General features: G+C 43.4%; 1 protein-coding gene across 1 annotated transcript in view; it reads right to left on the minus strand.

Moving 5' to 3' along the window:
• The window catches only part of LOC310809246 (tether containing UBX domain for GLUT4-like), a gene marked incomplete at its 5' end in the record, with an annotated part of 28094 nt that overhangs the window by 4860 nt on the left and 2375 nt on the right, over positions 1-20859 (minus strand). Inside the window, 7 exons of the mRNA XM_083676441.1 lie at positions 208-291; positions 740-795; positions 11646-11698; positions 12339-12401; positions 15027-15093; positions 15230-15311; positions 18902-19041. Of these exons, the coding sequence (XP_083532567.1) occupies positions 208-291; positions 740-795; positions 11646-11698; positions 12339-12401; positions 15027-15093; positions 15230-15311; positions 18902-19041 (545 nt within the window). The remainder of the gene's footprint in view (positions 1-207; positions 292-739; positions 796-11645; positions 11699-12338; positions 12402-15026; positions 15094-15229; positions 15312-18901; positions 19042-20859) is intronic.

Genomic DNA, 20859 nt, shown 5'->3' on the forward strand with positions numbered 1-20859 from the left:
TGGAAGGCATGGCTGCATTCTATGGATATCTCTCCAGGCAGGAGAGGTAGGGATGGAGTGTGAGACAAAGGGTTAGGTTTAAGGCAGGTACAGGTAGAGATATGATACTAGCTGTAGGGGAGAGACTGGTAGGGATGTGAGGGAGATTGGTAAAGACAGGTATGGCAGACTACAGCAGGGACAGGTAGAACCCAAGATGAGACCAACCCTGTAACAGCCTCCTCTGCATGCAGGACATTCAAAGTGGATGAGACCCTGGAGTCCATAATCTGCTCTCTTGGAGGTAACTGGCTGCAAGGAACAAACACACATACACATTAATGACACTGACAAGTGACAAAGGAATATGTCTATTTGGTTGACCAAAAACAATGAAATACATGTTCTGCTGCTATTGCAGCATATCAGCAGATATGGATAAGGTCTAGAAAGAGTAAAGCCTTAAATTCTTAGGAATGACATGTTACACCATGTTACGTTGAGGATGGTCCACATTGACATGCTCCTTACACTCACGTTCAGACTTGAAAGTGCACCTGTTACTTGCATTATACAAATCAAGTGAATGTAACCAAGGGAGGGTGAAAGCTAGGGTCAATAAGAAAAACAGCAGGGGCTCCGATGTAAGGCGGCTTTTTTTCTCATGTAGAAGGAGAAGGGTAGAGGCAACCCAAACCTCTTTTTGTTTCCCTGGCAGGAAATCTAATAAAACAAAGGCAGAATAGGAGAGGTGATTTACCAACCTGTCTTGACATCAGAGTGGAAATAAACCAGAGCTGCTGGAAACAGGTTGGCCTGGAGGAGGAGGAGGACAGAGTTATTACACACATGGCACAGTCCAACACTTTCACATTACAACTAAGTCTGGGACACTGCATGGCTGCTGCTCAGAGGTATACCCGGCCATATACAGTATGTATATGTAGACAAGAGGGTCTGAACTGTGAAACAAGCCTGTGGATATCACAATCGACTACATGTAATGCAACTGGATGCTACTAGTCTGGTAGTGTCAGTTTGGCCTTGTTAATGGCTTCTCTCTGAGTGAGGATGGCTAATTGTGAAAAAGAGAGGGGGATAGAGAGACAGCCTGAAAAAATGAGAGGAGTTAAGTGAGCCTTTGACCTTTCCTTACAGGCACAGTGCCCCATGCTTCTCTAGTCTACACACTCTCCTCCTCGATCTGAGAGAGCACTACTAATTTCCAGACGTGAAATGTAAACCCTCTCCAAAAACAGCAACAAAGCAGATCCAATCTCAACGAGCTGTAATTTAAAAAACGCCTTTCCTGGAAAAACAACGATAAATTTGAAAGGCCTTCAAAAGAGCCGCCTCTGCTCTTACCTTTTTATACATAAAACAAAAGTACCGGCATGTTCTAAGACCACTTCAATCGCTCACCCCCACGATGGAAAACACATCTAACAACACACTGAGACAAAGACCATGAGATGTAGAGAGAGGAGAGAAGAGAAAGGCCTCCTTTGAATTTGACTTATGGAGGCTTTTATGGTGTCTGACTAGGGGGCTGTCGACTTAACAGAGTCTTTCTCCTTTTTTTGGCTGCTGAATGTCAGTCAGGCTTGCAGCAGTGATGTCATACTGTAGTGTTTTGTGAGGAAGAGGGACAGCACCATGTCAGTCGGTGACAAGGATTGGCACTGGATCACTCCTCTGGGTTCCTCAGAATGACTCACAATATGATATCAACAATTTAGTCGCCCCACTCTGCACTCTGAGGATTGGTGAAAAGGTTGCGGCCCCATGAGAGAAAGTAGGGGAGTAGGATGAGTATCAGAATGGCCCAGGAAGAGAGCAGAAGCATCACACCCTGCTGTCATCCACTGGGTGACCACATACGCCAAACGCACTGGTGGATATTACATTTTTACACTTAGTGGGCTAAGCAGAGTAAAAAAGGACATCAATAGGAGGGCAATATCCTGCATCCTGATTCTGGCAAGAGGCACAACCATGACATGACCGAGTGGCCAAAGAGAAAAGACCAGGTGTCCCCCAGCTCCCGCCCCCGCCCCCCCCCACCCCCCCCGCCCCCTTAACCAGTGGGGTGTGGAGCTGGCGGGGTTCAGGGGCTGGAAGTATGAGCAGTGGGGTTACTATGGTTGCCTATCCATGAGACTCCAACATAAAGTTGAAAGGGGATATGTAGTGTTTAAAAACAAAAACATGTGGGCCAAAGAAGCAATCTAGTGGGACACTCTGCGTACTGTACAGACAAATAAGCCAAGTAGATTAGGTGGAAAGTTAATGTAACCCTAGGGTGTATAAAACCACATAGATAGATTCCATTGTATGTTTACATTCAACATTCAATCGCTGCATAAGCTCAGAAAACAATTAACTAAAATTAGTAGCAATAATGTTCATCGTAGGAGTAATAATGCAAGGCAACAGAAATGTGTTTTCATTTTAGGCTTCGAAAAGTGAGCTGCTGTTTTCTATTTTCTGGTCTGGATGAAGGCACTACCAAAAGCCAGAGCACTCAGCAGAGTCGTGATTCAGAGTGATGGGATTAAATGTATCAACGAATAAAGAAAATATCCACCGAGCACAAAAGTACAGACAGACCGCCCTTGCGTATTTCATCTTCTGTGAGGTTGGAAAGAAATGTAACCAAGCTTAAATCAGACATGTCAAAACCCCCAATATGAAATCTTGTCAAACACAGTAAGCAGTATGAGAGAGAGAGACCAGAGTTGTTGAATCAGCAGACTGAAAGTGAGAATGTCTCAATTGAGTAGAAATTTGGGTGGGGGTATAAATTGACATTGTAAACATAGATGTCCTGAAGAGAGGATTTAGTGACAAAATACACTCTGTAGTGCTGGATGGATTTGAATGGATGCCCGTTGGTGGTCAGCAGCAGTCAGTGGGAATCAATGACAGCACACTCATCAGACAAAGTGAATCCTATATTTTTTTTGTGAACAGTACCCCTTTCTTTTTCAGACCAACATTGCCAAATGATGACTGGACTGGGGATTACGACAACGCTTGTGGTTTATAAACAGTTGAGATTGGGAATATACTGTGTGCTGTGGACTCCCATGTTGATCTCTGAGCCTTTATGCTTCAACAACAGGTTGATGTATATCTCTGAGGTCATGGGAAGTGTTTATTTTCCCTTTTACACCCTTCGTTTTGTGAATGAAGATTTCCAGGGAATTGCACTGCTGATCCAGGTGCAAAAGGCACGAACAGGACATGTGCTGTACACCGCTTTTGAGGTTATGAAACCTTGTATTTGCTGACAGTAGTTCTATCTTCTTCCTAAATCTCCTCTGGTAGAAGAAATATTGTCACAATAATAAAAGTCCACATGCTCACCAACAATGTAAAAACAAAGCCATCTGAACAATTTAGTTCTTCATTGCATCTCTGATATTGAGACGGGGAAACAGAACCTGCTCACCTACAGCTGAGTAAACTATTTAAGTCTATCTTATATGGATACAGACATGATTTTCGAGATGGGAAAACCCAAAAATGTGGTAATGATAGAGATAGACAAACATGGTAACGTTTGATTGCCAGACTTCCTTTTGTTTTCATACTGTGTGTCCTTTGAGAGGGAGAGAGAGGGAGTCAAATCTTTGTGAACTGTCTTCAATTTCTGCACTTTTTGTGACTCAAATCCCCATTTCACTGATCAAAATCTCCTGGGTAGGATTCACAGAGGAGCTTCGACAACATTCTGCAGCTACCATATGCTGAAGCATGTAGTGGAAACCTTGCGCCTTGTCTTCACCGAGGATCTCTCATTGTCTTCTTGATCCATCTGTGTCAAACCTCTCAGCAATAAGATAAGCAGTGGGTCTGTTTCCTCCGCTGCTTATAAATATGGCCTAATCACTCTCCAGTGTGACTGTGGAGGCAGATGTTGCGATTGCCCTCCACTCCGCTGTAGTCGACGGTGATCGGCCACAGACTGTTTACACAGTTTGCATTCATCTGTGCTATGTCCGTTCCCAATTGTAGCCAGTCGCCAGCCATAGTCTGGTGGTTTACATAGTCGAGCCCCCTTCCAGCCTGTGGAAACCATGCTCTTTGCCCTTCGTGTGTTTCGTGACTGCACACAAGCAAATAAAAAAGTGAGGATGTATGCATGAGCAGTACACAGAGGAGAGAGCTGGGCACCGGATCTAAACAAAGGATAGTATGGGGAGAGTACAAGAGAAACATAACGTTATGCTTTGATCTGCTAATTTCTGTGGAAAATAACCTGGCAGACAAACGGGCTTTTCATTTTACTGCATTACCCACATTTTCCACCTTGAACGAACAACTCCTCTGTCTTGAGATAAAAAGCTAAGTACTGTAAAATCGAACAGGTGTATTTCTGTTACGTGTACCTTGTTTGGTTAATTATCCACCCACTGAATGTAACATCAACCGTTTCATTTTAGGAGACCATTTACTGGATCGATTGAACAGAAATTCAACAAATGGCATTACTGGCTTCACAGTCAAAGTGGATGATATATGACATTTTGGGAACCACAGAGGACCAGACTTTGTGGTATAAACAATTAGGACATCTATCCTCCCAGGGAAATAACTTGCAATTAATGTTTAACTGTCATTTCTATCTTGCAAAGCCTTTACGGTTCTCAAAGGCATTAATACCTGCACCTTGGTGATGCCTTTAATTGCCATTTAGCATTGAGCAGGCCGAACAATAAAGCTGGGGCCGAGGGGATGCTGTCAGGTTTAATGAGGCCCTCAGTGAAAGGGGGCTGCTGTGTCGGCACGACCAAAGGCTGCTTCCTGAATTCACCTCCATTGGACCAGAGTGGTCCCGCAGGGATTTGATGGGCCGAGGGAGCGCAGACTATCTCTCCCCCACTGTGGGGGTGTGAGGGGCAGCGGTGGCATCAGTGGCCCTCGCTGTGCGAGGGGGAACAGAGAGCACCGAGAGGCACATGGGACAGGGCGCCCACCCCATATTCTTGGGAGAGAGGTCATAACCATGGTGCCACAGAGCAGGGTGCCACGGAGCAGCCGCCTGTCAACAGACCACTGGGACACACAAAGCCGGGCAGCAGAGCAGCAGGGCTGGGGATCACCACTGTGAGAACCAAAAGAGAGTACTACTGCACAAACCACCAGCTGGTACTCTCTCATATCACCTGACTGGGTGTAGTATAGCATGATCCTTTTAGGGGGCTACAAGACATAAGTAAACATAAAGTACAGTACCAACAAAGGCATCCATAGCCTCATACACACATGCAGACAGTGGCATGGGAACACATGGGAACACATGGGAACACATGGGAAAACATAAGAAAACAAAGCAGGTGAAAAACAATGACAACTGTGAAGATCCAGGCCTATATTTAAGAGGGGTACATGGTTCACAGTTTCACATGGAGTCCTCCGCCCCCAAACCCCATTCCAATTGCTTTGATTCTTTATTCATCCTAACCCCCCACCCCACCCCCCCCATCCTTAAGTCCAGCTGATGGAGGCTCTTTTGTTCACCAGCACCCAGGCAACAACATCAAAGGGCTCCTGGGTATAAATGCAGAGTGCCTAAAAAACAAAACAAACCCACAAAATAAAGAAGTCCCAGAGGAGATGGGAAATATTCACGACAGGACCTCAGAGAGGGAGGGAAAGAGTGACGGACAGGGGGAAATAAAGAAATAAGGAGAGAGAAATGGATAGCTGGGGAAGGAATAGAAGAAGAAAGAAAGCAAGAGTGAGAGAAAGAAAGAAAGAAAGAAAGAAAGAAAGAAAGAAAGAAAGAAAGAAAGAAAGAAAGAAAGAAAGAAAGAATGAAAGAAAGGGTATACTAACAAACCCTAACAGGCTCAATAGCAGCTATTAGTCAGACATTCATCATCATCACTGAATACACAAAGGTGCAGGCTGGGTCATCCTCAGTTTAATGACAACAATAAACAAATGACAAAACCTACATTATACACCATAATGGTGCTTACTTTGTGGCTGATCATCAAAGACCATTAAGAGACGGTGAAAGAGGTGCCATTTCTGTTCACCAGTCACCACAATTTCCTCATTCAATAGACACCTGAATTGAGGAGTAGATTGATTGTTTTGCAGAACAAAGTAATGTTTTTGGAATGACTACAATTCTTTGATCTAGGAGGGACATCCTTGAAGCTAAACAAGGGCTGATATGTTTACAACCCGTCTGGTTATTCTACTTCTATGCTCCACAAACAGCTATGCCAGTCAAAAGTCTCAGGGGGGAGCGGGGTGGGGAGAGGGGGGAGGAGAGGGGGGCTTACAGCCTTTCATCCTAACCCCTTCTGAGACCCCTGTAGAGTCACGCTCTGTGGTATGCCTCCTCTTATACCCACAAAGTGCCCGCCAATGACACTGACTCCAGGGACTGGCACCAGGTCTCCAGCCAGCGCCAAGCCAACCCACTATTCAGAGTGACGGTGGAGACGCTACTCCATCGGTGCCACAGCCTGTAATTAAAACTCCAAGCCTCAAAGAGCACAACATCTCCGTCTTAATGCTAGGCTTCATTCCAAGGCATCGGTTTAATACTAACTTTGTGCCCATAAAGCAGTGATGTGGACAGAGAGGAAGAGAGATATTAAGACTACAAAGCATACACGTCCCATCCTGGATTAGAGGTTCACTGTCCCCTCTGTAGTAGCTTAAGTGGATAGTACACCAGTTCAAAAAATAATCACTTCATCTAAATTCCCTGTATTGTCTTGCTCTTGTGTTATTATAATGTTGCACAATAACCCTACAAAGGGAACGACAGGAAAAAGCATCTGAGAGCCATGGATGGAAGATTGATGTAGTTCATGTTCAGAGAGCATGTTGTGTGATTAAGGGAAGCCCACATCAAATGGTGTGGCTTAAGAAAACCACCACTTGAAAAACAAGGCGCTTCTTCTGTGCGGAGTGGTGGAGAAGAGAGGAGGTGTTGTTGGGAAGGCAGACCAGCCCCAAGCTAACCGCCTGTCTCAGGGGACAAACAGGGAAATAAGAAACAGTATGTCATCTTCATTGAGAACATGGATCCATGAGCATTTGAGGACGCTGCACAACACACCTTACGCTTGCTGAATCCTATTTCAAGTGAAAACAAGATCATTGCATCATCCAATTCTCAATCCAATTCTTTAATACTACTGAGACTGACATTACAGTGTTATAAATCATCAACAACATGACATAGTCTGTAGAGAATTATTTTCCAGAGAGAATATTGGTAAATGTACTTCAGAGTTGTCATTGAAACTGACAACACTAAAACAAGTCATTACAACCATTTGAAGCAAACATCTTGCGGAATCACATTTATCAGAAAAAGGAGAAACATTTGCTTTAACACAACACCCTACACAGAGGTCGAAACGGAACAGCTTGGATAACACCCCTTCTACCCACAGAGGGGCTCTATCTGGGCGAAAGAACAGCAATATTGTAGCCACATGTGTGAGCTTGTTTACTTATGCTTGGCTTTTAACTGGAGGAATCTCATGAATTAAACCACAACCTAACAGCCTAAATTATTAGCATGTTGTTTGCAATCCCCCCCCCACCACACACACTTTCCCACTGAGGAAATAAGTGAAAGTCTGCAAGGGCACACAAACACTGATGCGTGTGTGTGCCAACACACACACACACACACACACACACACACACACACACACACACACACACACACAACCATGCACACACACGCACGCACGCACGCACGCGCCCACACACACACACACACACACACACACACACACACACACACACACACACACACACACACAACCCTCTGTGTACCCTTAGGTAAGGAGATGGAAAGTTTATTTCTAGAAGCCTAATCATGGAAATCTCCCCTTTAAACAATAAACGTTCAACTTCATTTCATCTCTCTCTTGCCAGGACCACATCAAACAAGCCCTAAGGTCAAGAAGGGTCAGAGAAAGGATTTGGATAATGACGAGGCTCAAAGAGAAAGAGAGAGAGGGTGGTGAGAGAGAGATGGTAAGAGAAGGAGGGATGGTGCTGATGGAGAGAGAGGGAGAGAGAGAGAGAGAGAGAGAGTGCACAAGTGAGACCACTCACTAGGTGCAAAGGCTAGGACTTGTAATGACAGACCCCCTGATTACACTGTTGCACAAATAAACAGGCACTCTGCAGGCTCCCCAGAGTCCCGCTGTGGTGAAGGAGAGGAAAGCTTTCATTTCAAGGGGCTGAGGTTGATCTGTGGGATGGAGTTTGGCCCTCTCTCCTCACTGTTTCCGCACATCTCCATCAGCAAGTCAGCGAACAAGGGGAAGTCTCAGTTTCTCCTCTCAATGGCTCTCGGCTTGCTGATTAAGTGCCATTTCCGACGCTTAAAAGCTAATTAAGAAATACCATCAGCATAGTTTTACAACCTTGTAATCTCACAAAGCTAAAAAAATAAAATAATGACATGAATGCTGAGATAGCTAGCTAGAGCTGCAGGCTTAAAGGAAAGGAAAGAGCAGTGTCATGTTGTATCTGGTATCTGGTTGTTTGATGATGTTGAGAGGCCATCTGTATGGGGTCAGATAAGTGTTAGAGAAAAAGAGGCTGAGACAGACAAGGCTCTGATGTCCACAAGCCACATCTGTGACCGTCTTCCCTTCACCTTTGACCATTACAGGGCCCTTCTCCCCTCTCTGTCCTCCAGCTATCAGCCCCACATCAAGGCTGCCCAGCAAATGTATGCCCCCCCCCCCCCCCCCCCCCCTCCATTAAGGGGCCATCATCAGATAAACAAGATAAACAAGTCCTATTCCTAGCAACTCTGATCAAAGCACTCCCTGTTAACCCCACGGCCAATTTCAAGCGGGCAAAAATCAAACGCAGATGAGGTCACATGGAAATGGGGGCAGAGTAATCCACTGTCCCTTTACAGGCACAGAGAACAAGGGGAGACAGGGGAGGGGGGAGAGAGGGAAGGAGGAGAAAGGAGGGTGAGAGGGAAAAGAGGAGGGGGTAAAGAGTTGAGAAAGGGGAGATAGGCAGAGGGGAACCATCCTGTATTTCTCGATGTAGCTCTATATTTCAACTTAATATTTCAATGTCACCTAAAATTCACAACATCTTTAGTCTTACAACGAACCAAAAATGTGCACCTGTTCTACTCGTGAAAAGGCATATGTCAGACAATAATTTCTAACATCATGAATCCCCAGACCTGTGACATATAAAGAGAGGACAATGCCGGAGGACCAGCTCCAAATGTTAAAAGACATTTTGACTGTTGGTTTTGGGACTAGTACTACACTGTAGCTCAGGAGCTGGCACTGAGGACCTGTGCTGTGGTGGGCCCTCAGACTGATATATCGTCTCTTCTGATTCTGTGTTGGATAGCTGCATCATTCGGACTAGAACTTTTTATGTGGTGCAAGAGACTGCTCCATTTATCTTCTGCCAAGGCTCCCGTGTCATCTTTCATCTGGAAATCACCTCCACTCAATCTGTCATCCACACAGTCCCAGGACATACACGTACGTAAATAAACACTTGAAAACTAAACAATCTTGCAAAAATCGTAATCATTTCAGACTCTCCCCAACAGTGACGAGATACTGTAATGTCAAGACAATTGTAAACATGAGGGTAGACAGCATCATAAAAGACATAATGAAGAAAAAAGTACAAAACTAATTGGGGGTGTCAAACACCCCCTCACCAAACATCAAGGTGGGACACTGACAAACACCAAAAGATAAAAGTGATGGGCAATGAGATGCCTTCCTTTGCTCCACTGCTTTCTCAAGAGAACCATATTGAATTGTAATCAAAAGATTATCCCGGAATAATCAAACAGCCCCCCCTATGGGACCACCCACAGAGAGCACAGAGAAACACGAGACTGGCTGCATGCTCTGCTTTCCGCCAGGACCCTTATGCCACGGCCCATACAGGCAGGCCACAGGGACAGAGGCTTTTTGTCCCAACACTTTGAATGCTCTGCGCTTTTGTTTGTGTTTGGCAGTAACCTCTCATTGATTGGGCAGCTCATGTGTACAGGGATTGATGGAAGAGTCTTATACAAGGACCTCATCTGCATTAGCTTCCCTAAACATGTGTATGACCACATTCACAACCATACACACATTTACCACCTTCTCAGAGTCACGTTCAAGTTCAATTTACCTCCAATTTCACTAATGAAAATGAATGCAAATTACTGTACATGTTACAGTATGTTTCAATTGCTATACAGTTAGGTTAACAGTGAGGTCATTGTTTGGGTTGCCAGTTTATCACCAAATGGAAAAAAGGAGCTACAAACAAGCAACAGCTTCACTCTCAAATGATCCTGATAATGATGGGCCAGCTCTAAATTTAGCCCTGTGCTCTCCTCTCTCTGATAGGGCTCTGACTCTCCTGACTGGGGAAGAGGTAAACAAAGCTGGCAGAGTTTAGACAAGCATGTGCCTGCCGTGATGGCTGCACTGGGCTGCGTGACATACGGGTCATGGTGGCCAGTAGCCAATTACAACATAAGGTCTACAGACAACATGAAGTCCACAGACTCCGCTTAAGGCTTGTGGTTTCTCTCAGAACTTTGATTGACTGACACATCCCCTGATGGGCAGATGTATACACTGGTGTTGGTGAGGAATGTTTGTAATGTTTCGTGCCAAAGGGTACATGATGTGTTTGTATAGTTGAGGGGCTTTTAGGTAGGTTGGTGCATGAAAGGATCATGCCACTGTTCACGAAGTATAGGATGACTTTTTGGGTCACATCTGAGAAAAATGCAATCGCATTGACTGTCGTTTAGAATGAGCGTACGTTTCTTTACTAAGTGGGGTGGTGGGTGGAGGTGCTTGCGGTAGTCGGTGAGTAAAGGGGAGACAGACCCCACCCTGTTTCTTCAATCCAGACTAATTAAAGGACTATGAATCATCTATAGGGATTTGATGGGTTCAAAGGGACCTGGGTGTCCTCTGCTGTAATTTCAAATTACTGATTTCTGTTATTAATTATACATCTTAAGTGCCTTTGAAGAAGGCTGTAGACCATCCTTCATCGGGAAGACATAATGTCTGGCGCAAAAAAAAGAGAGCAAAGGCCCATTGGCTCTGATAAATCTAAGCTTCCAGGAAAATCAGCAGGGCCCGTCTTATTGTATCATTATTATTTCTCTGCCTCGGTTTTCTAGCAAAACATCAGACTCTGACGTCAGTGTATCATTGTCATTTCAAGCGTAGTCTTGGAAGCCGAGCAGGGGTTGTGATTGAACTCTTAGAGCTGCCCTGGAGCAGTACTTTGAGGGAGAAACCACGGAACCACAGATAATGCCTTACAGTCCACTAGTCTCAACTACTCTCATCAGATTTTCACTCTGTGAAATACTTGAATAAGATTGTCATTCCGGTTTCCTCCGGAGCAGAGGGCCATGCATTGATGTCAAGCTGAAGACAAGATGCTGCAGTACCAATAGACCCATGTAATGAACATAGACACTCAGTTCAGTAAATGGCCCAAAGTATCTGATACATGTCAAAGAGTACTGGTACATTGTATTGCTTAAGCAAACATTCTCAGTGTTAGCGGAGAACTTCAAACCTAGAGAACCTACTGGAAGAGGTTAAAGATCTCCAGTCAGACACAATGGCTGGTGTTGACACTGTCCTTACCTCAAAGAGGGTGGTGTTGGGGTCATCAAGACTAGTTTTTGGTGGTGCAGTAACTATTTATATGGAAAGACAAAACAGAGGGACCATGGCATGAGTGTCAAGTGCAAAATAAAGAGTATAACAGCTCAGTTGACTGGTTCAAGAATGAAATGGCACGAGAGACACAAGTTTAAACACTCCTCTGTCTCTTCCTTCTCCACTTTCCACTGGGTAAACATGTTTCAGGAAACTTTGGGGAGGGCATCACTCTTTCATCCTTCACCACAGAGAAAATAGACATATAAAAACATCTATGCTAAAAAGTGGCAATAGTCCTTTTAATTCCAGACAAACCAAATGTGAAAGACTTAATTACAGAACGGGGGCAACCCAGCCCTTTTTAAAATTACACTTACAGTAAGACCTTTGAAGCAAACGCATCCTTTATCCTATTTTTTGTTTTGTTCAACTTTTTGTCCCTTGTAAAGAGTGTCATCGACTCCCCTGTGGTTTGTCAAAGAATGGGTCTCCTTTTGCACCCTTCGTTGTCCCTCTATGGCATGGTTCCATCCATCAAAGAGAAAGTACAACATTTGTCCTTTGGACATATAGACTACAGTAACAAAGGGCTATGAGTTCACACATTCAGAATGTACCTCAGAGTACACACGTACAGTATGTGTGACCACTTTTTTGGAGTAGAAGTGCACTTACAAAGGTAGAACTGAAGCTCAGGGCTGGCCAGGTGGTTCTTCACAAACTGCCTTAAGTTGCCAACTGCAAACACAAAACACATGATCAACCATTTCACCAGCAACACAACCATGTGAAACACAAGACCTCAGTCAACTACAACATAATCTACTTCAAAAGAGGAAGTAAATCCCAGTTTGACATTATGCTCTCATAGACCAAAGCTGTTACTCAATAAAATACAATGAAAAACAACTGTTGTTCATTCCTTTCAACAACAATGTTGGTAATTCCTCTCTGTTCTACCTGTCTACCTAACACAATGACTTGGGATTCTCTGTTGGATGTTGACAAACATTATCATGGCCTTGGTTATTTAAAGAGCAGGTTAGGCTTTGGGTTTGGGCAGGATCTGTGGCACCCAGAAGGCCCGGCTCCACCACCCTGCCCGAGGCCACCATGGTAAACCGTGGGAAGATGGAGGGGTACAGTGGGGACATTCTCCCCATTTTCCCTCTGTCCTTTTTGTGACCAAGTACAGTCAGTGCCCTGCCAGGACTAACTAGAGGTGTTGGGCTCAGCAGTAAATCAGCTTGGGATCGGATGATCAAACGCTTGTCGTTAGTTCCCGCGCTTTCATGTAATCTCGTAAAAATCCAACCACTCTGACGGACTGGGCCTGCCTGCCAAACCAGCCAGGCAGAACCATGCTGGGACTTCAGTGCATGTGGTTCTGCCTGTTTGTTCTCTTTGACCAAACTCTGAGGCAAACAAATAAGGATGTAAGGCAAAATGAACATAAACTAAAGGTCCCAGGTAGCCTACCTGTTCAAAGCCACAATAAATGCAAAGCTATCACAAGTCTGACAGTAGTTTAAGTCGACTATGCTCCCTATGTTGTATCACTCATCGTCTTAGTCTAATTCAAAAGAAAGGAAAACTGCAGCCGAATGTACAATATATTCAGCTGCTACATTTTGAGAGCCAAAACATGCTGAGGGCTGTGTGTACCACATTAAGCAAAGTCTGTCCAGCATGAAGCTTAAATAACATGGGGACCTATTAAGAGAGTCAAATACAGTATTTGCAAAATGTACTTGCATATGCTTATTGTTTCTGTACAATAGACTTGTTGCGTGTGAAAAATAGGTGGCAGGAAGAGGAGCTGAAGCTTCTTAGTGGAAGATTCTAATAAAATGAAACCACTGCAAGACAGAATGTAGGAGACAGACATCAAAGTCAAATGGAATTACACTGGCTGTTTGATCTCCCTCAGTTTTCCTCCTCTTTTTAACATCACTCTGGCCCATTTACACTCTGGTCTTCATTATCCTCCTCTCTCCTCAAAATCATTTCAAATTGATCAGGGTCCCACACGAGATGGGGAGCACAACTGCAGGGTGAGAGAGAGAAGTCGCCACTCTGATACACTACATTTACAGCCAATATCACTTTATTTCCCTCCGGTTACATGTCTTATGTGGGCCCTGGGTCGTTTTGAAAGAAACTGTTGGCTGTTTAATAGATGTCCTGTTACTTCAACATAACTTCCATGCTCCAGGGAAGTTTATGGCTTGGTTTTGACAAATGGGGTAAGGGCTAGATAAAACGCTCCCTCTTCAAATAAAATAAATCAATAACCATAAAAAGGGCAGCTATTAAAACGCTGGATAGCCACACATTAGGAATAAAACTAGGATTTTGGCTGCCATGTAAAGGCTTTCAGGGGGCGCATGCCACCCAACTCTGATAAATGGATGCTGGTGCTGGTAAGGTTGGATCTATCAAATGTATGCTGGTAAGTCATTAAAGACTATGATCCTGGCAGTGTTCGGACGACTCATTCATAGCTTTCTGATATCCGGCCAACACGGGTGGGATATGGAGTTGGTAGCCATTTCAGTTCTTCAGTTGAAGCATTTTCCTTGGCATCAGTTGAGCTCATGAGTGCTGATTCAAACTTTTAAATCCTCATTGGCAGGCTAAGCTCAGATGAACAAGAGAGACTGATGGAGAACACTTTTTGACATCTTCATGTGCGGATGAGTGTGTGTGTTAGTGTTTGTGTATCCATGTGCATGTGTTATTTTGTGAGGGTTTTTATGTTAGGTCTGTGTTTGCGTGTGTGTGAAACCTCAGAGAGACAGGGACACTTGTGCCCGTGGCGTCTGTGAGAGCTCGTGACTGTGCCTGTTTAACTCTGCTAACAGAGCACCCTTCCCCAGATCCCATCACGCAACCCACAGATGTCCCACAGAACAGACAAGACTGCGCCGAAACCAACAAGGACCAGTAATAATCCCCCCACCCCCACATACACACACACACACACACACACACACACACACACACACACACACACACACACAAATTCACAAACACACACACACACACTCACACACACACACACACACATACATACATACATACATACATACATACATACATACATACATACATACATACATACATACATACACACAGCACAGCCTTCATTTGTTCAATGACAAATGTTTGGGGAAATTGGCCCCAAATAATGCAGTTCCTTGCATCTCACAACACAGGCAATTGTAAAGACCTGTGCACTAAATCATTAAGGACAGATGATCTATTCTAGGTCAACAATGAACGATTTGGCATTTACACCTCTGACACAGAGATACATAGATAGCCAATGGCAACATGAAAGAAACATATAAGAAACCTCACCTGTCTCCATGGGACGAAAGAATCCTTGCAAGACATGTCTATCAGGAAACTGAATTCTCACCACCACCTACACACCAGTCAGCGAAATAGAAAAATTCAAACATCTTGACAAACTGCATCATATCAGTAACATGATTTTTATGAGAAAGTTTGAACTAAAACTGTAAATAGGACTATGTTCTTCACTTTCCTTTTTGTCTTACCTTTGGGTAGCGCTGCATCCTCTGGATCATGTGAGATTCTTGTAAAGCTGCGGTCAGAAGAGGTGCATCCTCAAGGGCCTTCCTGATAAAAAGAGGAGAAACATATCTGAAGGTATGGAGTATTTGCCTTGTAGGCCTATGGTTAATATTAATCAACCAAAATGTATCATAATGCTGCCATCTAGGCATTCATTTCATAACATTTTCAAAGTCCTTATGTGGCTAGTGTCTGGTTAAAGAGTACGGACAAAAAGGGCACGAAAAGTTTAATTTTTATAACCTTAATCTTCGAGTTCTGTGCTGCGCCAGACTTCACTGGAAAAATCATATATGTAGACCACATTAGCGACGAAAATGATTACATAATGTAAGTACAAATGCTAAACATGTATTCACTCTGCCTCTTGTTTGTCACTCAGTGTTTTAATGGCCAGTTTTCTACAAACCACTTTATTGAGCAGAAATTGTGTCAGGCTATAGCCTGTTGTTCAGGTTTCCTAGCCCGGGCCCAGGTTAATGAAAAGGAAACGATTGTGAAACATCACTGACATTACTGACCAATTGTCCACTTTAAATTATTTGTTTCATTTTTTGTCCAATGTTATTAAGCTATAGTTGGCTTAAAGGCTTTAGCTCTTAGTGGACAGGGTTGAATGAATCTCTCACGTTGTGCCAGGAAATGTTAAGCTATATTTAATTCTTACCTAATACACAATTAGACTAGTTATGATATGAATGGTGAATAGCCCTTCTACAACTTTGATTAATACTGACTCAATAATGAAAATGAAATGACGAAATATCCCAAGAGACGAAGGTGAAATCAAGACTCTTTACATTCACAGTTACGTTTGAGAGTTGCCTCAGACAACGTGCAATGTGGGCTCTGACTTCAAAGACTCTAAAGAAAATATATAAATACAAAACCATTAGCCGGCTTGTTTTCTTTAGTTAACATTTCAAACACACTGCGGAGAGGATCATGTTTTGAATCCCCTCTCTGTAACTCCAATGTTGATGTTGTTTTTCTGATGGTGCCGAGGCAAACCATGGTGCCACAGCTGGAAAATCCTCAACACCCTTAAAAAAGGCTACACAAACACGCCAGGGTCACTTGGAACTCAACCTCCTCCAGCCAGTACGGCCTTTGCCACTGGCCCACCACTGGGATACATTTTGCGCTCGTCCTGCCAGCAGAGTAAGCTACAAAACATGGGTTTAGTGTCAGAGACAAGTAAAACATGCAAACACTCGCAAGAGAGCATCACAGGGCTTTAAACAAATCTAGCCAAGTGACTCATTCTCCAGCCTCTCTCTGCAGTGGGTGAGCGAGGTTCCTAAGGATCCTAAATCCTCATTTTTATTAGTAACATGAAGAAGTTTGTAAACTAAGGCGCTTCGTCTGACACGGTGAACTTAAGATACATGGGTGATCTTCTGTGACAGATTACCACTTCATTTAACAATCCAGTAGTTCAAACACTAACAGGCTCTTGGACACGCATACCAGTGAGAAAATTACCCGGAACCTCTACCCACACGAGACAGTATTAGACAGTCTGTCCCAATGTTATTACAATTCTAAACATTTATTGGATGGAAATCAAAAATTGTTCTCCTTTTTATTTTTTGTTTTATTTCCCCCTGCAATATTACATACGAGCAATAAACATGTTTATAAGTTAGATAAATGTTCTGAATAACATTCTCTGTGACTATTTTTAAATACACTTGAACTGCAAACTGCATCATAAAAAAGACACATGAATCAGAAAAATGATGCTAGAAAAAAAAAAACTTCCTCTGTTCTAAAAAGCTGGGCCACATTATAAAAGTACAGAAAGCTGTTAGGGGAACAGTTCGATGTGGGTGACCACAACTTCGAGGTTGACCAGAATAGGCCATAAAAGCATAATGAACCACTAGCTTCGGCAGCATCAAGGCATGCATGTCAAAATCAGTGGAGAGTGAGGACAGACACTACTCTCATGGTGCAACCTATTCCCAATAGCTATTGAAGGTAACATCTACATGAGTGAAGACAATGAAATTCATTACTCTCTGTACTCTGGTCAGTGAACACCTGGAGACAACTATAGTGTCATATTTCTGCATTGCCAAACCTTAGTCATGAATTGGCCATGAAGGTTAGTAATTAGTATTATAGTTGGCAGCATGTAATCAGAGTTTTATTTACAAAGCCTAACTGCAAATTCATGTAAACACACATTTATTTAGGCATTACCGTAATCATCAAATTGGCTGAACACCTGTTGGCATGTGTAGTGGGCAGCGAGGGTACTGTGGTCGGGACTAGCCTACTCTGTATGGTTTGAACTGTGAAATGCAAGATGACCAGATTGGATGTCCAAAAGGGATCGGTTCCCTTGGATCCAATCAGAGACAAGAACCAGGCTAGCACAGGACACGATGACAACAGGCCAGAAAAGAAACAGACCCTCGCTCACTTCAAAGAGCCAAGGGGATGCTTTTAAAAATCACACCGGCAATAAACTACAACAGAGGTTCATCGGTTTTCCACAACATGAAAGGGATTTTCAAAGTTACGTCTCTTTGAGTAGTGCCCTCTGCCCCAACTCTACTCCTCAACAAATTCCATATCACTGTGGAAAAACTACGGCGCAAATGCTGTTTATATGACGAACGCTACCACGGGGGGAGTCACATTATTTACATTTAGAGACAGGAGCCAGCATGCCTTAGCTGTGCAGTCATAGGGGAATTTCTGATTACAATAAGATGTAATGGCTTCACCTTACATGACCTCAAGCGCAATGTTTTAATTGTGAAAGCTATGTAAAAACCATCAAAATCTGAAGTAAAGTAAATAAGACAAGAGAGAGGTGCTGTCTAATGGTCTATCTTTACATGACAGACATACTTTACACTTTCTTAGATTAGTATTCCCCTGGATAGAAATGACACAAAAAGTCAAACAAATGTATTAGGGACTCTGGCCGCCAGTAGTGTTTGCCTTGGCATGAAAGTAAATTATATCCCGGAGACAGGAGCCGAAATCCTCCTCCTTCGCATGACTAATTGAAGTAATTACAGAAGGGACATGAAAGGGGTGGCCTGCCCTGTCGACAGCCTGAGTGTATTATCCCCATAAATGCTTTACTGTGAATCAGGATTTTCCATACCCTGCATTTTTAAGGACAGAAACAAAACTCCATATAATCTGAATAAGAATGACTGAATGAATGACAATGACCGAAAGAATTAATAAAATACATCTGCAATTACTATGATCTGAATTATAGTTGTGCTGTAGTTGTTCAAGCACTACAACAAGTCTGCCAGTTAGAGAAGCATGTTGTAGCGGTTTTAGTAGCAATTTGAAACTATGAAATCATAAGGTAACACTTTACTTGAAACATCCCCTTATGATGTGTGACAAAGCCTGAACATATTCATAACAACTAGATGCAGTCATAGAGCATTATGATACGGTATTAGAAAGGAATAAGGCACGAGAGGCTCCTCCACTGTGTTGTATTTATGATCCAACCTCTCCTGCCTTATTGCTTTATGATAAAGTATCATAGGCTCTATGGATGTGTATGGTTATAGGCCACTATAGGATGTTTCATTACTGGGTGCTTCAACCAAATAGATTTGCTGATGCTGTATGAAAAAAAATGAACTTACCTGTCATTCTGGAGCTGTGCAAACCTTGTCCTGACATCGTCAACTGTCACCTGATAGAAGCTGTCCGGCAGCTCCTCATCGTCTCGGTTAGTATTGTCTCTTGTGTCCAAATGATAGACAAGTGGCTCCCTGTCCACAGGCTGCAGATGGAGACGCGAGCCATAGGAGGTGGTGACAGGACAGGATAGACATAAGACAGGGAAGACAATGAGAGGACAGATACTAGTACTGATGGAGAGGACAGGTCAGAGTAATTGGTGGGACAGCTGATGAGACTCAGGCTAGACAGTGAACCAGACCGGGTTGATTCAGACCATTTGTATACCTATAAGAATGCAGCCGCTGATCAGACATGCTATTGGAGAGGTAGAAAAGAAGGACAGCACAGTTCAGACGCCAGACTGGTGACAGAGAGATCTGACAGGTGACAGACACAGGACTTCAAGAGGAATTTCCTACAGTCTGCTGCAGTAACTCAAAGTAGCATAAATTCCCTAGCAGTTGCAGCTCCCTCCAGAGGTAACTCTCAGAACAACAAAAAGTACATCACTAGTATCCACCTGATGGTCTCCTACTGCAGTAAGTGAGGTTTTTTTTCCAGTTGAAACAATTAGACTTGTCAATTGAACTGGGAAAAAGCATGTGACTGACACCTCAACTTTATCAAGTCTCTTCAATTGGAATCAAAGAGGCGGTACCGATACCATGTTGGTTACACTTACGTAGTCCATTCAGATTGGCAAACAGGAAACACTAGGAGTTGTGGTTTGGTGAAGGGAGGGGCTGGGGATTTTGGACTGGGCAGTAGTCTCAGTATAGATTACAGCTTCAGACAAAGCTCAAAGCTCCAAAAAAAATCAAAGCTCTCAATTATAGTGAAAATCGACAGAAATACTATAACCAAGTACAACTGATGCAATATCACTGGCTGAGAGGGGCAGCGTTGTAACAGGCATGCTCAGTGGTCAGCTGAGGCAAATGTGACGCATATTTGTTTTCATTTTTACCCCAAGGAATTCCACAGCCGTCTTTGCTTCCCACTATTCATGTTTGGCACTTTCTTGGTGCTGAACGAGAAATTAGAGGTAAAGATGACAAAAGCATTCAGCAAATTACAAGGCCTTGTGTTTACTATTCTGGGCTTAAAAGCAACATTCAGTCCAACATGCCAGCGTCTTTTGACTTTTTCTCTGGGTTATTTTCTTTTTTAAAACATACCACAGTCTATTGAAAGTACAGAGTAAAAAAGAAGGACCATAATTACAGCTGAGGACAGAGTGAAAGTCCCTGTTGAGGAACTCCCATCTGCTCATCTTCATTTGTCTCTCACATGAGAGGGCGGTTTACTCTGGTCTCATTTAGCAGAACATGTCAACAGTCATTCCAATAATGACTAAATGGGCCAGAGGCATAGTGTTTGTGCATTCATGGTATTCTCACAGGACCTCAAATCCTCTTACCCAGGGCGTATTAATCACAAAAACATGACTCTGATCGCATCATAACAGCATTCTCTAAAAAGTAACTTCGGCAACTTGGTGATGTCTTTGTATATTAAATGTAACTCTTCCATGTATGTGTACAGTATGTGCTTGTTTGTGAATAATATGAATATGTGTTTACATTTTGTGAGTAGTCATCGATAAGTCACCCAAAGCTTCCAATTACAGGGCTGTGTATGAATGGTTAGGTCTGTTAAGTAGGTATTTAAGGTAGAGGGATAATCATGCGAGACTACCCTTCCTCTCTCTTGGCTGATAGATGTGCTGAGCATTGACAGTGTTGTTCTTTTCCTACACCGCAGAGTGATTTATCCCATACTGTTTCTAATAGGCTTCACCAGGCAGTTCCAGCCAGAAGAGTAGTAATCCTAACAGCCTCACTGTCTCCGTCTCTCTATCTCTATTTCTCACTCCCAGACATGCTGGAACACACATTATTGAATTTGGATCGACTCA

This window comes from Argentina silus (genome assembly GCF_951799395.1).
Source record: "Argentina silus genome assembly, chromosome: 9".
Lineage (NCBI taxonomy): Eukaryota > Metazoa > Chordata > Actinopteri > Argentiniformes > Argentinidae > Argentina > Argentina silus.